This window comes from Mesocricetus auratus, unplaced genomic scaffold (assembly GCF_017639785.1).
Source record: "Mesocricetus auratus isolate SY011 unplaced genomic scaffold, BCM_Maur_2.0 Super-Scaffold_100004, whole genome shotgun sequence".
In the NCBI taxonomy this organism is placed as follows: Eukaryota; Metazoa; Chordata; class Mammalia; order Rodentia; family Cricetidae; genus Mesocricetus; species Mesocricetus auratus.
In genome coordinates, this window is record NW_024429189.1 from 44,443,393 (window position 1) to 44,464,460 (window position 21,068).

Below are 21,068 nucleotides of genomic sequence, written 5' to 3' on the forward strand. Positions count from 1 at the left end.
AGTGTGGTCTTAGCATCTAGTTACAGAGGGCAACCAAGAGGATGGTAATAGCCATAATGTTGTTTTGAGGGCTTCTAGAATTTTAAATGGGTGAATTTTATTGTTGAAATTATTTCCCAAAGATAGGGAAACAAAAACATTTAGTCACTTTATATTTTAAATTCTGTATTTGTTTTATATTAATTGTTAATTGGACAAACTTACAGAGATTTTGTGACCATTCAAGTTACGAGACTCATATTTTAAATAAACCAGAAGCAACATATGAATATATAATAAGCTAATTAACATATAATAATCTCATTAATCTGATTTATACTCTATGGACTGAGACAAGTTTTTAACCCTATGTTACATCTTGGTAAGTCATTCTAGGGATGCCATACAACCCCTGAACTTTTATTTCCAGTGTTGTAACTAAGTTCTTCATTTTCATTCACATCCTGCTTTACACTTTTTAAAATGATCGTGAAAAGTTTGCTAATGGTGTTAATTAATTTATATTTGTATATCTGAAACCACAGTTTAAAAATTGGTTTTGTGAATATATTCCTTTTTAGTCATATTTCTTTAAATATTTTGGTATAAGTGCTTATATTCAACTTATTATTTTTCTTTCAGATTAATTTCTCCCTGCTTCCGGGCAGTAAATAATGTCTTTCTGGTGGTTTTCTCATGCTTCATACTGTGATAATTGCTTTGTCAGTGAATACATTTGTTTCTTTCTTACAAGAGCTTCTTAGTAATGCCTTTGTCTTTATATGCATTAAATCTGAGGAGACAAGGCAAGGCTATAGTTTCTCAGAACCTTCAATTATCTTAAAGTTTAAAGAAAGTTAGCTTCTTTTTGCTCTGGTGTTTTCATAGTAAATATAGACACATCAGAATACACCTTTATCAATGCATATGTGATTAATGTTTCTCCATTCTTTTCTTTTAATAAGTTATGCTTTAAAACCAATTAAAACTGACTTTCTTGGAGAAGGCTTGAAATGTTTTAAAGTATTTGTATATAAAAAAGAATCTAAAATCATTTTTGAAATTGTAAGATTTGCTTAACTGTTCATTTAAAAAGACTTGATTAGCCATTATTCACCAAATAGAAGAATTAAATAAATTTAACGTGGATAATAGAATGAAGCAATAGAATCAATTGATTAAATAGATTTAATTGATTTAAATATGGTTTTAGAAATTGTCATGTGATATATTGGATTGTTCCCTTCTTTTTCAGGAACTCTTGGTGTAATAACAGAAGCTACAATAAAAATCAGACCAACACCGGAATACCAAAAGTATGGCTCAGTAGCTTTCCCTAATTTTGAACAAGGAGTAGCCTGTTTAAGAGAAATTGCAAAGCAGGTAATTTAAAAAAAAAAAAGAAGATATATATGCAATTTTATTTTTAAAATTCTGCTCTGTAATTGTGATGTCTCAAGTACTCTTTATGTTTAGTTGTGTTACGTTTATAATTTTTTACCAAGTTTTACATGGAAAGTTACCCCTTTAAATACACTTATTTCACTCAGTAGTTGGTTACATTGCTCTCATACCTATCTCTTGTCTCAAGAGACTCATATCATTTGGGACCAGTTTAAGAGAAGTTCTTAGATTCTTGACTTTGAATGGTTCTACTTTGTGTTGAATGCTATATTTTGTAAGTTATTTTGGAATAATATATTTTATGATGAATTGAAATATTTGACTTATCTTAAATAAAACATTTATTGAAATTAGAAAATAACCAGGTGTGATGGTACACACCTTTGATCACAGCATCAGGAGGCAGAGGCAGGCAGATCTCTGTGAGCTCATGACCTGGTCTACATAGGGAGTCCCAGGACAGCCATGGCTATGTAGATAGACTCTCCCCCAAAAAAGAAAGATAAAGGAGAAATTACAGGTAGTGACTGAATATCAATAACCCCCAAATTTTGAAGTTTAAAATGTGGATAAACATTTTTAATGCATAGATGTGCTGCTAGGTGCTACTTGGTTTTATAATATTATTTTATCTATTGTTTAAGTAATATAGTTAATATAGTATACTTTTTTGTAGTCTTAAAAAAACACAACTCCTGCCTTCTGTCTTTCTAAAAGGAAATATTTATCATTTTTCCTTTTTTAAAAAAAAGACTAGCTCGTACCAAGTAATGTTTTTATTTCATTCTGTCTTAGTGTAGAAATATTTTTTTCATGGTTTGTACTGCAATAGTTTATGAGTCATTTTTCTTTCAACCTTTCTCAGCAGTAAGGAGGTTAATGCAATATAGTCCACCTCTTGCTTTCTGTAAACATACTGAGTTCTGTAATTTCCCTATTAGGTATGCACACGCAGACTCTTTTGTTGTTGTTGTTGTTGTTGTTATAAATAGAGTCTCACTGGATAGCTTTGGCAAGCCTGGAACTTGCTCTGTAGACCAGGGTGGCCTCAAACTCATAAAGATACACCTGCCTTGGCCTCCTGAGTGCTTGGATTAAATGCTGGGATACCACCCCTGGTCCTGGAAGGGGACTTTTTGGTATGATCTGTATAGATCAACTTCTTAATATTCAGAGAAAACTGAAGGGAGACCGATAAAGGCAAGGAAAATATCTAGTCAATTATCCTTATTCTTGTTGAACTATAAACTAGTGGAAGGCAATCCAAGACAACCACTATAGTGTTTGTTCTGTTTTGTGGTACTAGGGGTTGATTATACCCAGGGCCTTGTGCATGATAGGCAAGTACTCTCTACCATTGAGCTATATCCCTGTTTTTTTTTTTTTTAAACTTTTTATTTTAAGATGGGCTGTCACTGAACTGCTGAGGAAGCCTTGTTCTCACTATACTCAGGCTGGCCTTGAGCTCTTGGTCGTCTTGCTTTACCTTTCAGGCATGGCCTCTTTTTATTTTTTTTCTGCAGTATGTTGTACTAGAAATTAAAACTTTGAGCATGCTGGGAAAACCATCTATTACCAAACTATATTCCCAGCAATTACTAATGTTTTAAAAAACTTAAAATGAGGAAAATACTGTGTGTCTTTTATTTCACTTCATTTCTTGTGTCTTTTATTTCACTTCATTTTACATTCTGAGATACTCATTCTATGTATTTACATTTTCAAGAGGTATGATCACCCAATTTAGTAATAGGTAAGGACAACTTTTATAATTGTTAGCAACTGTTATTGCCTGCTAGAATTAGCACAGACTTTTTTGTGGTTGACCCTAAGAAGTATGGTCCTTGCATGGACATGTTTGGATGTGTGCGAGATTACTTGGGTGCCAAAGCAGAGGTGAATGCTGATGGCTGCTTTTCTTATACGGGAGCTTAAAATTCACATGAACTTTACTGCACGTCACAGTTAGACTACTAGAGTTTTGAGTATTATATCATGCTTGCTAAGATGAAGACACGACAGTAATCTTTAAAGAGGACTATCATGGAACTTTTTTAGGAGTAATATGTGTTCTGTTGAAACTGAGAGTGGGGAAGTGAAGTTCAGGTGTTTTGAGGCTATTGTTAAATCTTCTGCTAAAGATCAAGGATGCACAACCCTAAGGTAGATGCAGTAAGTAAGAAGGGTTTTATAGAGCGGTGTGACTTTGCATTGAGTTAGTAACTAGAAGAATGGGGAGAGCTAGATTTTTAATTTTTTAATTTAAAGGAAATAGTTGGAAGTTCACTAGTTAAAAAATAAAACAAAAATTTCAAAATACATATAATTTGACTTAGAAAAATAACGAAAAAAATATAAACACAAGCTCTCAGAATGTCGCCCAGGCTTTGTTAAGGATTTAGTCCCTATTTTCTCTCTGTCATGTTTTGAACATTGTATTTCTAGTTAATCAATATTACTTAGCAAAATAAATATGAATGCAAAAGTAAGTTTTTTCTTTGTTTAAAAGAGTAGAGAGTGTTCTGTTAGCTACTGCAGGAAGCAAGAACAGGTTCTTCCCAAAATGGTGGCTCCCCCAACAAAAGAAGCATGCAAATTTTATGGAAGAGACATGCACATGCCCAGAGGAACACTCTTTAGAGGTGGGCACACTTTTGAGCATTTGTAGTTTGAGGTTATTCAAGAAGGGAAGATGCATAGGCTTAGGGGCATGCTTAGCTTGATGATGAAGCTCTTATGCAAAGGTTAACATGGTGCATGAGAACATGTGGGTACGTTCAGCTTATGCCGTGAGGATAGCAGACAAGAATGCCTCTGGGCATGCTTACTTCCCTCCCAAAAGAGTTAGCTCCGGATTGGCTGTGCATCTTCATTTGTCTTCTGTCAGCTTAAATCAGATTAAAAAGAAAGAAACTCGTAAAAGTTGAAAAGTGTTTTGGATTTGTATATTTTCTTGGCAGAAGATCTCAGAAGGGTCATGTTCAACTGTGTTGGCTAATGCTACATTTCCTAGTCTCTTCAGGTTAGTGAATTCATCAAGTATTATAATTCAGGTGTAAATATTTTATGCTTTCCTGAATGGCCATCCATTTTCCCACATTGCATATACTCACTTGAAAATGCCTTTGGTTTCATCATTGAGAATTGATGTGTAAATCTACAAAGCTCCTGTTCATAATGTTATCACCATGGAGACATTCAGTTTGAATATGAGTAACTGATAGAGTCTGGTGCGGTTTTTATGGTTTGATGTACCCCTGTTAGAAAATGACACAGAAGACCTACTTGTGCTGTGGAAGAGCAAGGGAGACTCCTTTTCCTTTCTTGCATAAAGCAGCAAAACTTCCCCTGAGTAAACAGTTTCAGGAAACTTAGATACTCACCTGATGACTATAGTGTGATTCTCTGTACTAAGTATAGAGATAATAATGATTGATAGTGCCACCATGTGGTTACAGAGCAGATCAGCAAGGAAGTACCTGACTGGAGTTTTGTGTACTTAGTAATAAATAGCTTTTACAGACAAATCATGTAGACTAGAATAGAAAGCTTGCCTTATAAAAATCTAGGTAGATAATAGTTTATTCTCAAGCATTGCTCCCCACATGGCTAAGAAGGTAATTTGGTAGTATCACGTATTTGGAGACCCACATATTTCGTGCCTTGTAATGCAAATGTATAGACATTGCTTTGCTTGGTTTGGATACAAATAGTTTTTTTTTAATGGCTTAAGAGATACCAATCATATCACTTTACTGAATAGAAACCTCATGCCAACAGTAGGTACTGTATTCTGTTCTCTTTTTGTAATAGTATTTTCAGACAGAAAAAAAAGCTCAGAAAAATCATGTTTTGCTTAGTTTGGATTTGGGATTTCACTTGATAGCAGGGGATATTAGACAAAATAGGTAGTGCATGCTTTATGATTGTGTCACGTTCTTGATTGAATAATGAGTTGGCTGCTTGTAATTCTTTACTGCCATTTCACACTTTGAGTTTTGTAGTATGTGTCCTCAGGTCTCCTTCAGAGTTGCAACTGTGTGGTGGATGAGTGTCTTCTGGAGGGGGGCATGTGTGGTTTTCACAGTAGCAGAGTGTTGGTGCTGGAGGTTTGTTACGACGCTGACTGAAGATGAGCATTCAACAGCCTCAGCTGTCAGTGGGATGCCCCCCTCAGGGCTCATGTGACCTTGCCTCTGTGAGGAACTGTCCTCTTGCCCTGCCCTCTGAGGGGCTAGAAAGGAACAGTTTGTGGGTGATATCCTAAGTGGTAGGCCAGTGCAGTCTCCATGTTTGCTCACTAAATGGGTAAGTGATTCTGTAAGATTTCCTTAGAAAATAGATTTCCAGTACAGTTAAGAGGTGAGGATGTACTAGCTGTGTCAGATACAGCATTTTACTATTCTCTTGTCAGTTCTCAAGCAGCACTGATGATTTTACAGGCTTTGAAATGAGCTCAGTAGCATAGACTCCCCTTCTTTTGGTTGGTATCAATAAGAATTTAGGATTCTGTCCTTCATATTGGGGGGGTGTTTTTTCCAATTAGAGGAAAACTAATTAGAATAAATAGTCATTTGAGAACTGCTCTTTTCAGGGTCAGAAGTAGGTGTTTAGAATTAAAAGCTAACAGGCAGCCTTCATCTTGCTGTCTCCTATTACAGAGGGTGGTCTTCTCTGCTTTCTCTCATTTTTGTTTTCAATATTTTAAGTCATTCTAAATTGACAGGTATTTCCTTATGTTAAGTTTAGATCAGAATAGAGAAGAAATAGTTTGTGAATTCTGCAAATTCTACAGGAGTTCAGATAAGTTGAAAATAATTAGTTTTTAACATGGACTGTACAAAAACCCCTTTGTATATTCAGCAATAATTTTTGGGTACACTTGCTACTTATTAAATGGAATTGTCATTATAAGTTAACATTTTCATATGTGTCATATTTTTTTCTCTAAAGAAAATACCTTTGGTCAGCGATTTGGTTAATTTGGTTCTTTACAGCTGTGATCCCGTGAAGATCATTATGTGCCACGCTCTTGCCAGAAGTTGCTTAGAAGTTGTTATTGTGCCTTTATTAAACTGAAAATAAAAATAAAAGTATAATTAGGATAGTCATATAGACTTGTGGCTCTTACAAGCACAGGGAAGTACTTACCAATAATATGTATTTTGTGCTTTAATAAAAACCAAATACTTGTCTTTTAAGAAGACGTTTCAGGGCTGGAGAGATGGCTCAGCAGTTAAGAGCACTGGCAGCTCTTCCAGACATCCTGAGTTCAGTTGCTAGTAACCACGTGGTGGCTCACAACCATCTGTAATGGGATTTGATGCCCTCTAATGGCCTGCAGACATACATGCAGATGGAGCATTCATATACATAAAATAAATAAAACTTTAAAAATTCTCAGTATCAGTTCTGTCTACATTTAAAATTTATATTTCTAGGAGTTTTCGTTCAACTCATGACTTTCAACCCCCTTTGAACTTTTTATTAATTTGTCATTGGCTTTTGTGTAGGAGCACTGTGGTATTAATGTTATACTGCATAATGAAATGGGTAGTGTGCAAATTAAATAGATAAGCTCTCAGTCTCTTGGTAATTATTAAAGACACAACATAGCCTAACTTCACTGAGTTTAATTGTTGCATTGCATTGCACGTAGGGTTTAATATTGAAGCACTTGTTTCGAATACAACACCTAGACTATTTCTTTTCTTCCTTTATTTTATTTTTATTTTTTATTTTTTTGAGACCGGGTTTGTCTGTGTAATAGCCCAGGTTGGCTTGGAACTCACAGAGATCCACCTGCTTCTGCCTCCCAAGTGTTGGGATTAAAGGCATGCTCCACCACCGCCAGGCTAGACTATTTCTGATAGTCTTTAGGCTCAGGAATTTGGGCAGGAAGTTTGGCTTACCCATGGAAGAAACCATTTTAGTTCAAAGATGACTCACTAGCTGTGGCATTTATCTGTAAGAAGTTAAAGCAGTAGCAGTCTTAGGGAGACTTAAAAGGTGCGTCACTGCGAACTCTGGTAAAAGCTAGTCACATAAGAGACAGCTCTCCTCACATGCCCATCTCAAGTGCATGCTGTGGCTCTCTCTGGCAGTAGCCATGGCTTAGTGTAAGGAAAGCACTTTTCACAAATCTTCTAAGGTGCTCTTACAGAGATTGCCCTTTTCAATTTATGAAATAGTTGGATTGAGATAGTGTTCCTTTTTAATTTAGCACAGATAGTAATTCTAAATTTTACAATCCAGGATTAGATTCAAGTAAATTCCTGGATTGTAAAACCCTAATAGGAAAGAAATAGTTAGAATTTTGACTTAGTCAAATCTGTACTCGTATTTTAAGTTCTGTGTGCTTATCTATTTATTCAAGATAAAACAAATGATAGTTTTTATTAGTGCACAGTAAGTTTTTATACCGTTTTGTTAGCTACTAACTATAAATAGGCTGTACAAGTCAGGTGCATGAGAAATTCTAGTAAGTGCACTTAGTTATTTCATTAACTTCAATTAGAGTAAGCATTTTTTGTTTGCCCTGAAACAGCCCTCCCAGGTTACTTCTGACACCTACCAGCAGGGGTCACTGTAGCCAGGGCTCCTTGCCTTACTGGGATAGTATGATTCTTAGAGTTTATACCCTTTGTCCTTGAGAGAGGATTGCGTTCGTTTTGTAACTTGATCTCACCATTTAGCTTTGAAAGCAGTGAAGACAGCCTGATCTGTGTTATACATACACCAGGGACATGATTTTAATGTTTTGATTATATGAACTTTTCTTCGGTCAGTTGCTGTAGTAATTTTTAATTGTTTCATATCTAAGTAAATTTTTTGTATGTTTAGAATGATCTGTAATAATTTTCAAATTATCAGTTGTCAAAGGCCAGCATACTAACTAGATAATATTTTTTATTTGAATTCTTTGCTTCTGTAAATTTACTTAAGACAGCAACTGAAAAACTATTGACTTTGAAAAAATATAAAACTTTAAATCTGTTGAATAATTTCTTTCTAAAAGTCAGTGTTCATTCTTTGTTTTGGGATAGTATTTGTTCATGTAACTCAGCCACCAAGTTAAAATCACGTTCAGTTTTGGTGAATATTGATAGCTGCATGATTTAGCAAGTACTCTAAAGTTTTTTTTTTTGCCTATTTTTCTATTTCTTTTTACTTTTGAAAAATTTATACATAGAGCATTGGGATAAATAGTATAAAAATCACCTGCATATTCCCTTCATAGATCCAATGTGTTCTGTTTGTTTCTTATGCATATGTTTGTGGACTATTGGGAATTAAGTTGCAGACACCATAACACTTGACTCCTGAGTACTTTAGCAGTCATCTCCTATAAAATAAGAGGACAGCATTCTTTGTAATCACAATATGATGATCATATCTAAGGAATTACAGCAGTTTCTTTTTTAAAAATATCTTATTCATCTATTTAAGAAAATTGTACATTCCAATAATTAAATCATTTAAGAGAAAAAGGCATCCTGGTAGCCCAACTTTCCCCAACAATAAGCATTTACTGAGAGTGGTGTCTTCGGCTCCCATTTCCTCAGCACACACGTGTTGCTTGTTTTTATTAATAGCACTCGCTCTTGAAGCAACTGAAGTAGAACCTGGCTGGTGGCAGCAGGTAGAATTTACAGTTCTCATCAGGAATTTCACACCCTAGCACAAAAGTGCTCTGAATTCAGAACATACAAACATGTATACTATAGCCGGGCGTTGGTGGCGCACGCCTTTAATCCCAGCACTCGGGAGGCAGAGGCAGGCGGATCTCTGTAAGTTCGAGACCAGCCTGGACTACCAAGCGAGTTCCAGGACAGCCTCCAAAGCCACAGAGAAACCCTGTCTCGAAAAAACCAAAAAAAACAAAAAAACAAAAAACATGTATACTATAGATATTATCTCATGTATACCTATAGTCTACTTATTTTATGAATAAAGGAAATTTGCCCTAATCAGGTTTCATATGTTTTATTAGCAGTCACTGCATTCATTTGATTAAAGGCATCAGGATTTATAAATGCGAAGAAAATTGATCCTCCTGTAGTATATTGGAAACTGGCAGTGCTTTTAGGAATACCTTTATACCAAAATTTGAAATTATCCCTTTTTAACTGCCCCCCCCACACACACAGGGTTTCTCTGTGCAGCCCTAGCTGTACCGGAACTCTGCTCAGTAGACCAGACTGGCCTCAAACTCACAGAGATCCGCCTACCTCTGCCTCCTGAGTGCTGGGATTAAAGGTGTGGGCCACCACCACCCAGCTCCCATGGTGATTTTTTTAAAAAAACTATTACACTTTTAATAAGAGCACAAAATGGCAGATGCGGTAGTTTTGATGTAATCTTTGATTTGGATATGAAGCTAAGCACTGTGTGTGTGTGTGTGTGTGTGTGTGTGTGTGTATGCGCGCGCGTGCGCGTGCTCAGCAAGGCTGTGTGGCATGCTTGAACCTGCTCATCAGTAGTTAGGACATCTTGGTCTCTTTACTATTTCATAGCCTTCTGACCTTGGACAAACAGTGTAACCTCATCCATTCTTGTGTCTGTCTGAAAAGAAGTTAGTGCAGGTTCTGCTCCTTTGACAGTGCTGTTGCTTATGTGAAATAAAAACAGGGCACAGTTTGAAACCACAGTGTGAGGGGTGGGCTGTCATCATGTGCATAAGATCACCTGCCAGTGACTCTGAGTAATCAATTGAATTATCTCATCCTTAGTTTTAGATGATAAATTAATTGCGTATGCTTTAAAATAAGAATCTTACCTATCCTTCTGTTGGGTAAATTACTGTGTTTTATGCTTTAATAAGAACTAATACTTGTTCAAGAAAAAGCAAATAATAGTAAAAATGTCTTAATACACTTTTTAAGCTTCTAAGGAGTTTTGGAACTTTATAGAATTTATTGATAAATGATACTGTGAAGACAAATGTTTAAAATTTTATGACTTTTTTGTAGACTGAGGCAGTAGGAGTGCCATGAATTTGGAGGCATTCTGGGCTGCATAGCAATATTCTGTCTCAAAAAAATGTTTACAGCATTTTTCAAAATATCTACTCTAAAAACAGTCCTTGGTAGAACTTTAGATGCTAAAATCTTGTGTAGGAAACAATAATCCTCTTTGGACATTAGATCCTTTTATAGTTTTTATTATCACAAAAATAATACAAGTGCAGGCTGAATGTCTTATCACCATTAGTGTTGGTACTCAGGTCTTGCACGCTTCCATACACTTTCCTAGTTGGGCATCTGCAGCCTGCATATCCAAGTACACCTAGATCTGAAACTTGGTGTTGGAAAGGTGTTGCTGAAAAAAATTGAATTTCTTATTTACAGGTGAAGTTTGCTCAACCATCACCTGCTGTCTTCACCTTGTGTTTTGTCTTGCTTTCCCCTTCTTCCTAGTTAGTTCATACACACACACACACACACACACACACAAACACACACACACTCGGGCAGGTTTATTCTTTGGATATATATTCTCTTTTTAACACCCACTTTTTTATTTTTTTATTTTTTATGGCATCAGTATTTTGCCTGTATGTGTATGCATATGTTTGTATAAGGGTGTCAGATCCCCTAGAACTATAGTTACAGACAGTTGTGAGCTGCCATGTGGATGCTGGGATCTATCTATCTATCTATCTATCTATCTATCTATCTATCTATCTATCTATCTATCTATCTAGGCTTGAACTCACAGAGATCTGCCTGCCTCTGCCTCCCAAGTGCTAGAATTAAAGGCATGTGCCACCACCACCTGGCTAGATTTATATTTGTAGCCGTCAAAGTTTCATTGCTGTTTGCATTACATATAACCCTGAAAGAACTTAGAACTCTGACTGTGTGTCTGTGGGATTTTCTATTTAAAATGATTTTGAGGAAGGGTTCAAAAAAGGGAAAGGCTCCTAGCATTGTTTTTGAAGACATTGTAGATATATTTTAGAAGTTTTTTGGCATATAACAATTTCCACCAATGCTTTCCTCATTTTAAAGGTGTGCAAGAGAATAGTGATGTGTCTGAGTGGCAGAGCATTTCCCCAGTAGGTGCATGGCCGCAACCTTGATTCTCAGCAGAGCGGGGGTGGGTAGGTAGGTAGGGGGAAGAAGGGGGAAATTACTGTGTAAGAACCTAGTAAAATATTAGAAAATTTACAATTCTTAAAACACTATTTGGTCTTAAAAAGTTCTACTTTATTGTAAAATAATCCATTTTGAGGAGTAGAATTCTTTTAAGTTATTTTCACAAGTTATTGCCAGGCAGCAAGTATATTTTATTGCAAAGATTAAAGGTTTGAGTATATATGAATTACTTTTATACATAGATTTCTCTAAATATTTTTATAAACCACTGATGTTTTGTCTTCATGAAGTTATATAACAAGTTGAGATTCTTTTCTTTCCATGTATCTTTAGGAGTTAAGTCCTTGAAGTCTTACATTATAAAGTAACAGTCAGATCCTGCTGTGTGAGTGTTTAGTCTATTGAACTGATTCCCCCACTTCTTCCTTTTAACACAGAGATGTGCTCCCGCATCTATCCGCCTCATGGACAACCAGCAGTTTCAGTTTGGTGAGTAAGGAGTGGCGATTTTAAAATGTGCTCAGTCAACCTCCAGAATTTTCAGAGAATGGAGATTGTCATCGTGCTGTCCTTGTTGGAGCTCTTGTTCTAATCAGGCCTCTCAGGCCTGTGAAAGGAGGACTGTGGCGAGCACCGGGTGCCTTGGTTGCTGGTGAAGCCGTGCTTCATTCATGGAGCTTTCCCCGGGTAGAGGAGGAAAGCTGGGAAAGGCTTCTGTAAGAGAAGGTACTTGTTCTGACTCTTCAAGGGGAAGTGGAGGTTTGCTTGAGTCTTCTACCTATCCAGATTGGTTGGCAAAGCTGCATTTGTGAAAGCACAATAGCATGTTTTAGAGTACTCCAAGTATTTTGAGGATATCTTGTCTGCAGTGGTCTTTCTTTGTGGAGGGGGCGTCAACCGTCTTTGCCTTAGAAAGCTCTTTCTGGCAGTGTTGCTCAGGGTGATGAGGAGGGGTGGAGTGGAGACCCAGCTGCACGTGGTGAGCAATGCAGGGGCAAACTTGGAGCACCCTGAGCAGAGTGGCAGCAGTGGGCAAGAGGGTGAGTTTCCAGGACAGCATTAGCTACCCGCAGTGGCAGGCTAAGGGGAAGACTGAGAACATCCCATGACATTGATTGCTTGATTGGCAGTGGGGTTTGGAGAACGTGTAGTACAGTAAGGGGTGCTGTTGGGAGACTTGGGTGGAGAATAGTAAGCAGCTTTGTCTAAAAACATTTTTCTAAAAGATTAAACTTTTCAGTTTTGGGGTTTGTTGTTGTTGTTGTTGCTACTTTGCCTTTCATGTGTGGAAGTTTACTTTGGGATTTAGCTTTAAGAATTTAAATACTCAGAAATAGTTCCTGAAATTATTGCCATTTCTCTGTAGCAAATGCCAAAGGCTAAGATAGGCTGGCTCTTAGGGCAGCTTAGATTTTAATGGAGGTAAAAATGATTATATTATATAACAACCTAAGTGAGCATGCCAGACTCTTACAGATCAAGAACTAGTTTTGGCCTGTAGTTGGAGATCTAGGTATTAATTAAGAGAGTCATATCCAACTGTGTTGTCTTTTGAGTGTTACTGAGGTAGTGAATTGTCTCAATGCCCATCTTTGGGGAAGCACCTGTAATTTGAGCAGATTTTATTTGAGCAGGATGTGTAACAGTTTACAATGGGCAGTTGAGAAAAGGTCTTCAGGTGCCCTCATTCTCTTTGCTTAGAGATGTTCCCACACAGCCCCTGCTACTTCTGAACTTAGTCGTTATTTTTAATTCTTAGTAATTTTTAAATTTTGCATATAAAGTTGGACCTTGTGAAATCTAGTACAATGTTTCATCTCCCCCTTTAACTACCAGAGAGATCATTTTGAAATACCATGCCTCTGTTGGCTGTGACTTTTTGTTTGCTTTCTTTATTCGTATATAGTTGTACAGAGTGTTGACTTTCGTAATGAGAATATGTTTCAGCGATATCACATTTGGCCATATGCACATACTGCTCCCCTTTGGGCCACCCTTTTCTCCTTTAGGGTATAACACTTTTTATTCCTCAGATTCCATTGCGTTTCTGTCTGTATAGGCTATCATGATTTCATGATTCAGCAATTAAAAGAGTAGTTCTTAGTGCAGTAGGTGATATCCAGGACTACACCAACCTGGCTGATTGATGAGTGTTTTGTGTTACACTAGTTAATGAGTTACAAAGCTTATTGTTTTTTGTTTTTTTTCGAGACAGGGTTTCTCTGTATTGTTTTGGAGGCTACAAGGCTTATTGTTAATTACACTATTTTTAATATTTTTATTTTTCCTGATACAACCCTTAAAACAATATATTGAAGTTAATCACTTTTCAGTATGTTGACATGATCTGCATATTTACCACATTGATGAGACTTCCAAATTTGAGGAATATTTCTTCCTCTATAATCCTGCACTTACCATATAATGGACATTTAGCTGTTGGTCGAATTAATTGTTGAACTGGCAAAAGAAAGTGAACAAACCCTAGATAACTTATAACACAATGCTGAGCACATTGTTAGTGTCACAATTTCTCATACACTACCTGTCAGCTGGTCTTCAAGGTGATGAGTGTACAAGTTGTGAGTAGGAGAGTTGTGATCAAATTCGGTTTGTCTGATTTCAAAGCTCCATGCTTTAAGCTGTGTCTGGTAACTTCAGAAAGACATTGTTAACAAATCCTTTAGATGAATTAACAATATAGCATGAAATTGATGGTATATGCTACTTATACTTTCTGACTAAAATATTTAGAAATTAATTTACTACAAAAATAAGGCAGGCTAACCAAAATATATGTGATATATACTAGTTTTAATAGGCAACAGTAACTTGATGGAAAAAAGATGTACCAATGTCTTTAAGTTATTAGTAATGGTCAACCCACTTAAATCAGTATCACTTTTATAATAGTTGATTTAATTCAGTATTGTGGATGAATGTGGCTGATCCCACCAATGTAATGGGAATGTGCCCACCAGAGTCAGTGGATTAAGGTGATCATGTATCCTTAAGTATTTTTCACACTGGATTAGTAACATTTGGAGTTCTCTTGCATTGTTTAAAGATAAATGGATTTGAAGACTTTTGAATAAAGCATAATTTAAATCTTCTGTGCAAGAACTCAAAACATACTCAGGACTTTGGTGGTACTGGGTCTAAAAGCTGGGTTTCAGACATGCTAGGAAAGCATTCTACCACTAAGTGGTCTGAGGCAGGGTCTCAATAAAATGCCTAGCCTGGCCTTGAACTCAGTCTTAGTCCAAGTGGGCCTTGAACTTTTAATTCTCCTGCCCCATCCTCTTGAATATCTGGGATTACAGCCCTGATCACTAATCAGAGCTCAACACATTTATGTGTTTAATTTTAGTTGTCAATGCATAGTGTGTCCTGTTCGGTATGTGCTCTTTCTAGTTTATAAATGCTTAAGTTATCCTGGAGAAACATCTCTGACCTCTTCTTATAGGAAAGAAAAACATTTCTAGACAAATCAAATTTTGATCCAGATGGTCTCTATCCACCCCACAGGTCATTTTCTTTGTTTGCTTCTTGACTGTCTCTCAGTTTTTCACTGTTGAAGCTGTAGCTTAGGTTCTCTTAGTCTCTGTGTGAGATCTGTTTTACTTAGTCTTTTATGTAACCTAGTTTTGTCATTGCAATTGGGGATAAATGTAGTCAATAAATATTATATATTGGAATGCAACAGAGCTTGTCAGTGCGTGTTTTCGTAGCAGCTAGTTTTGCCATTTGCATTTCTTTTAAAGGAAGGTCTTAACATACTTCAGAATCCTCAACCCGGAAAAGGCTAGAAAAAAAAAACCTTTATTTAAAGACAGTTTTAGGTTTGCTAAATACTTGCAGATTCTTTTTGAAAATTCCGCATAAACAGGACAGCATAGTTTTTTGAACTGTGCTCATAGCACTAAGGCAGATGTGGGACTTAACTGGAACCATTCAAGTGCTGAGAAGTTGCTCCTCTTTGAAAATGATGAGAAAACAGAAAGTTCTCACTTAATTAAGCATAATCTGCAGGCATCGATGTTAATTTAACAGACTCTAAGATGCTGTTTGTGTTATTTTGGCAATTTTAACTCCACAAGTTAAAATTAAAGAAGCAATTGCTTGTTTTATGCTGAGAATTCTGGATGAGTTAAGAATTAATTAAGAAACAACCTTAAACCTCACATGGACTCCATATTTGATTATAGTTCTGTGTGGTTTCTATATAATTAAAAAAATGATAGCAAAACCAGCTACCACTGGGTGTTCTTAATAAAATAAAAATTAATGAGGTGGTTTTACTGTGTGTAAGCTATCTCATTGAAAGATAACTGAAATTATGTATAGTATTAGTTACATGTAGTAATTTGGCTTAAAAAGCAACAATGGCTTTTATAAGTAAAACACTGTCACCTTTGAAAGAATATAGAGGTAAAAGATCTTAATATAAGCATCCATATAAATTACAACTGTAAAAACTTACTTTCCTTAGGATTCTAAATTAAAGCCATCTTTTGGTCTGAGAAACATAATTTGCTGTTTAAACTGTTAACTTTTTCTCTCTTCCTAGGTCACGCTCTTAAACCTCAGGTCTCCTCTATTTTTACATCATTTTTGGATGGATTAAAAAAGTTTTATATTACAAAGGTAAGAATAAAGAAAAATCTAAAATTGTACATGTACGGGACATGAGTTTTCTTCTTGCCTTCTCCCTATATACACCTCCCATAAGGCTGTGTTTTTATGTTGGAGTGAGTATGTTGGCAACTGAACTGTTCAGTCAGTTTCAAAATCCTTTGTCTCTGGTTCGGAAGTCTAAAAATAGTCTCATGGTGACATTTCCTATAGTCTGAATTATTTTTATTTTATAGTTGTACTCAGAAGTGAAATGAGGGTGGGTTCATTTATTTAACCTTTCATTTCTGAGAACTTTGAAAGAAGGCAATAATGTGTCATTTTGTTGTTGTGGGGTAAGGCTTTGTTATTCTTTTGCCTAATTAGACAATGTTTCTTCAAACTCCAGAGAGATTGAACCAACCTCTGTCTCTGTCTTTTCTGGGTGTAATTTTATATGAATTGGTTAAATATAGTGGTGTGCTAGGGCAGGTTACTCGTTTTCCACTGTACTTTGAAACACACCCTTTTAAGTAATGGAATTATGAGGTGCCCTTTGGCATGGGTTTTGTAAATGACATTTTCCAATCAAGTGCTCTCCTTTTTAATAGAGTTTTTCTTTTTGGTGCCATGGATTCAATTTTATGTCTGTTCTTATGACAATTTTCATCACTTCTAAGCTGGGAAAAACCCTTGCTCTTCTAGTATATTTAGGGACATTCCATTACTCAACCCCCATTATTTTCTTCTGATGTTCAGTTTTTTTGTAGTGCTTGAAGTGAAATCAGGGTCTCACCCAGAAAGCAAGTGATCTACCATTAAGCTCTATCATATCCCTTCCCTGTTTTAATTGACAGTTAGAGGGTTTTGTTGTTGTTTCTGTTTTAGTTCAATCTTTTGCTGTTAGCTGAGATCTAGCTTGCTCTTCACCCCCTCCTCTTCACACTAGGGACTGTGACTAATGTCTACTTCTTGTTACATTGATGCCTAAGGCATCTTATTACATATACCACTACCTGAAAATAGACACTACTCGTTCTTTATAATAGTTTCTGTTTTGTTTTTAAGAAGTTAAAAAATATAATGTAGTTTTACCTCTTATTATTTAGAAGTTTCTTTGTTACCACCATCACATGTTCATTATTCTAGAAAAATTTTAGATACTTGTCCTTTTCAAATGATCACTGGAATTTTTATTATAATTGGAATATTCTAGTGTATTAGTTTGGACAAGTATTGGCAAATTTGAAATAATTTATGCATTCAGGAACATCTATGTTAATTTTTCCCCTAGTGAATTTATATATTTCTTTTTAAAATTAGTCTTAGTTCTTTGCATGCACAAGGTCTTTTTTGGTTGGTATTATATAATGTGTTGTGGTTGGTTTGTAGAGATGTTAACTCTAGGCAGCTGCTTTGCTCTGTCATTTTATAATCTGTGTTTGTTTTTTATTACAGTTAGAATTCTGGCAGGTTACCTGTTGTATTACTATTTCAGTAGCTGATTATAACACTATGGGTATACTTTGAAATATGATATATTTTGTATGTCTCAGTCTTGTGTGTGTTCTTGTGGTGATGGGCGTCCAGCCCAGGACCGCACATAGGTCCAGCAGATACTCACCTGTTAGCGGTACTCCCACAGTCAGTAGGACATCAGATGTTCTTGTTACTTGACATGTAAAGCTTCAAAGCTCACTGTCTAATAGGCTGCTGTGATTGAGGCAAGTCAGAAGGAAAAGAGCAAAATGTGTTTCAGTTTGTTATTTTATAGGCTAAGGTATCCTGGTAATAATACAGTTTTATTTTATATTTTGTAGTTTAAAGGATTTGATCCGAATCAACTAAGTGTAGCCACGTTACTGTTTGAGGGGGACCGTGAGAAGGTTCTTCAGCATGAAAAACAAGTATATGACATTGCTGCAAAATTTGGGTATGGCTTTGAATTTATAGCACAGTGGAAGTACGCTGAAGTTGTGATGGCTTCATACAGTCTGTATGTGTCAGCAGTCCTAATTTTGATTGGCTATTAAATACATTGTGATTTGTGAAAGTAAACTTAAAATATTGTTCTTATTCCAAAAGTTTATAGAAAGAGTGATCTGTTGCTGTGATATAATTTTACACATACATACAATGTGTGTCTAATATAATGTTAAACATTTTGCTTTTCCTAGATTTTTTCATGATGACAACTACGTGATGTGTTATTTGTGTATAAAAATGAAACAAAATTGTCAGTTTACTAGTTCATGTATAAAGCATGCTGCTAGTATGTTTTTAAAAGGAAATTATGTTTAGTCTGTGGTGTTTGATAAATTATCTATATCCACCCCCTGTCACTTACTGTTTTATGTTGGTATAAAGAAACAGACAACATGTCCATCTCTAACTAGTTGAATAATGATGGGGTGGCTTCTGTCTGCTTGATGGATTAGCAGACTGACGGTGGGAGCACCAGTGGACGCGCCATCTGTCAGGCCGTGCTCCCCTTGCTGCTCAGGGGCAGCAGCCAGCAGTCTTCCCTGTTAGTCTTCCCATTCGTCCAGGGTTAGGGCATACTTAACATTAAGCTTACCCTGAACTCTATAGACGTTATCTCCCTTCCTTTCTTCTTGTCTTCAGAAACTCACTTCAGTTGTAGATGAGTGCTGTACAGTGTTCCACATTGTGCATGTGCTAACTTAGCCCTTTATTTCTAGGGTTGTTTAGATTAGTATTCAGTATTGTCGTAGAGTGAGAACAGTCTAGTTTTTACCTTTCTTTTTGGTACTATCTTTGAGCATTGAAAATAAGTCCCTCTTTTATTTTTGGTCCTTTCTGAAATTACAAGCAGAATTTCCTTAATAGATGATATTCATTCCTCTTTTCTCTCTTTTATGTTTTTTTTAACTACTGAAGTTCTAAGTCAGATACACTTAATATCTAAATGGATTTTAAGTCCCACTCCTTTTCTAGCCTTTGAATTGTGCATATTTTCTTCTCCAGAAGAAATACTGCGTTCCTATATTTTCTAGTTTCTAAGATATATGGAATACAAATATAATTTGTTTAAAATACTTTTTTTTCCTCTTTAAAAAAGCTTATTAATCAGAAAGTAGATTTAAGTTAATTTTTTTCTGTATCTGCTTTAGCCTGAAATATTAGAAACTGACGTTTAAAATTTTTTTATTTACATATTTTCTCTTGGTCTTAGCAAAAGCCTGGGAAATGATTCTTATGTATTTAAATATTTAATTGGGATTTCTAAAATTTAGATGTACTTAGAAATGAAAAAGACATCTTGTCATAATGTTTGAGTTGCTGGATATGTGGTTAAATTTTGTTTAATTCTGCCTCTTCTCCTATTGTCTGACACTTGCACCCCCACAACTTTGTGGAAATAATGCTTTTCATTGCAGTTCACAGGGAGGCAGAAGATGATGAGTATCTAGTAATGTGTCACATTTGCTATTGTAATGCAGGAGGTTAGTGACGATAAGTGACTGTTCTTTCTACCTCACACTTAGTTTAGCCTGCTTCTTCTGAGGTGTTACTTCATTTCATAGAGCATACTCCATGTCTGTGTTTGATTAAAAAACTTCTTCAATGAGTTATTGACACTCAATAGAATGTTTTTTTCCCTGATATTTTTTCCTGCTCTATTCTTCTAATTAATTGTATTTTAACCCGTAGGGCTTTATCAGAGTCATTTTATCTGATTTACCAACTGTCATAAATGTTACTAATGCTAGTTTTGTTTTCCCACAAGAACTTTCATTTACAACTTAAAAATAGGGCTGGAGAGATAATTTAGCTGTTAAGAGCACTGGCTGCTCTTCCAGAGTTCAATTCCCAGCAACCACATGGTGGCTCACAACTCAAAATAAAAGTAAATCAACTTTGAGATTTATGTTCCAACCTTCCTGAGATGTTGAACAATTGTAGTAATTTTGCTTACTTTAAATAAATGTGCATCACCTTTATCCATTAAAAATATAAATGAGATCAGTTTAAAGCAAAGAGGAAGGGCCTTGATTAGGATTGGAGACTTGTTTTCTTTTTGCTGGGTTTGTTCCTTGTGTAAAATTAAGTTCTTCTGGTACTTTTGTCTGACTTCCCTCATTAAATATACAAATCTGTGCTTTGAACAATCCAGGTTATTAGGAAAATGATTTGGGGCTATTTTTATCTTATTTATTTTTTATCCTTAGAAACACATTGTCTTTTGGCTTTCTGACTTCCCTGTTTTCAGTAGACATGAAGTTTTGCTTCAGAAAGACTTAGGGGCGTTTCTTATTTGAATGCTGTACCACCAACTCTGAGTCCCCATTTGTGTCTCCAGGTGCATCACAGAGGGAAGGAGGCTCCACCACATTTCTGTCTGCTAAAGTTTGTATATGTTGGTGGAGCTTGTTTTTAATTAAGGCATTGTTAATCCATCCTTTATTTCCTTTCTTTTTTGTCCTGTGTTCTTATTGTCTTGTTAGCTAAAATTGACTGTTTTTAATGGAGTGCTCCTGTCATGTAGAATGTTTTTATGTGTTATTGTACTCATTTTGCCCTTCTTTTACCCCTACTCCAGCACTAGTGAACATGCCTCAATACCTACGACCCAATGGACATAACAGCCAAATGTTAAGGGATCATTTTGATTGTTTGTCTATGCTTGTCAGAGCTGAGTAACTTCATATGTCAGTAGTCATGACAGATGTTTTAACATTTAATGGAACTTAAGAACATGGTAAAAATGATGTTCTTAAGTTGTTGCATGATAGTGATTAGTGTGGCCAGATGGTCCTTGTACATAAAATGAGAGTCTAGTTTTCCTCTCCATTAAACTACCTACTCTTTCTTTAACTCTGTTTAAGAACCTTGTGAACTGATGTTTCAGATTTGTGAGAATAACACTCGACTATGTGTACACACCACACACACACATATGTATAGAGAGAGAGGCTGCAAAATTGACAGCTTTAGAAATAGTTCACT

At 35.9% G+C, this 21,068-nt stretch overlaps 1 protein-coding gene across 2 annotated transcripts in view; it reads left to right on the forward strand.

The window, feature by feature from the left end:
• Agps (alkylglycerone phosphate synthase) overlaps positions 1 to 21,068 on the forward strand; it is a 95,071-nt gene that overhangs the window by 51,594 nt on the left and 22,409 nt on the right. For both annotated transcript variants that reach the window (XM_040745623.1, XM_040745624.1), the window contains exons 11-14: positions 1,235 to 1,362; positions 11,921 to 11,972; positions 16,054 to 16,130; positions 17,918 to 18,030. In XM_040745623.1, coding sequence (XP_040601557.1) covers positions 1,235 to 1,362; positions 11,921 to 11,972; positions 16,054 to 16,130; positions 17,918 to 18,030 — 370 coding nt within the window. The remainder of the gene's footprint in view (positions 1 to 1,234; positions 1,363 to 11,920; positions 11,973 to 16,053; positions 16,131 to 17,917; positions 18,031 to 21,068) is intronic.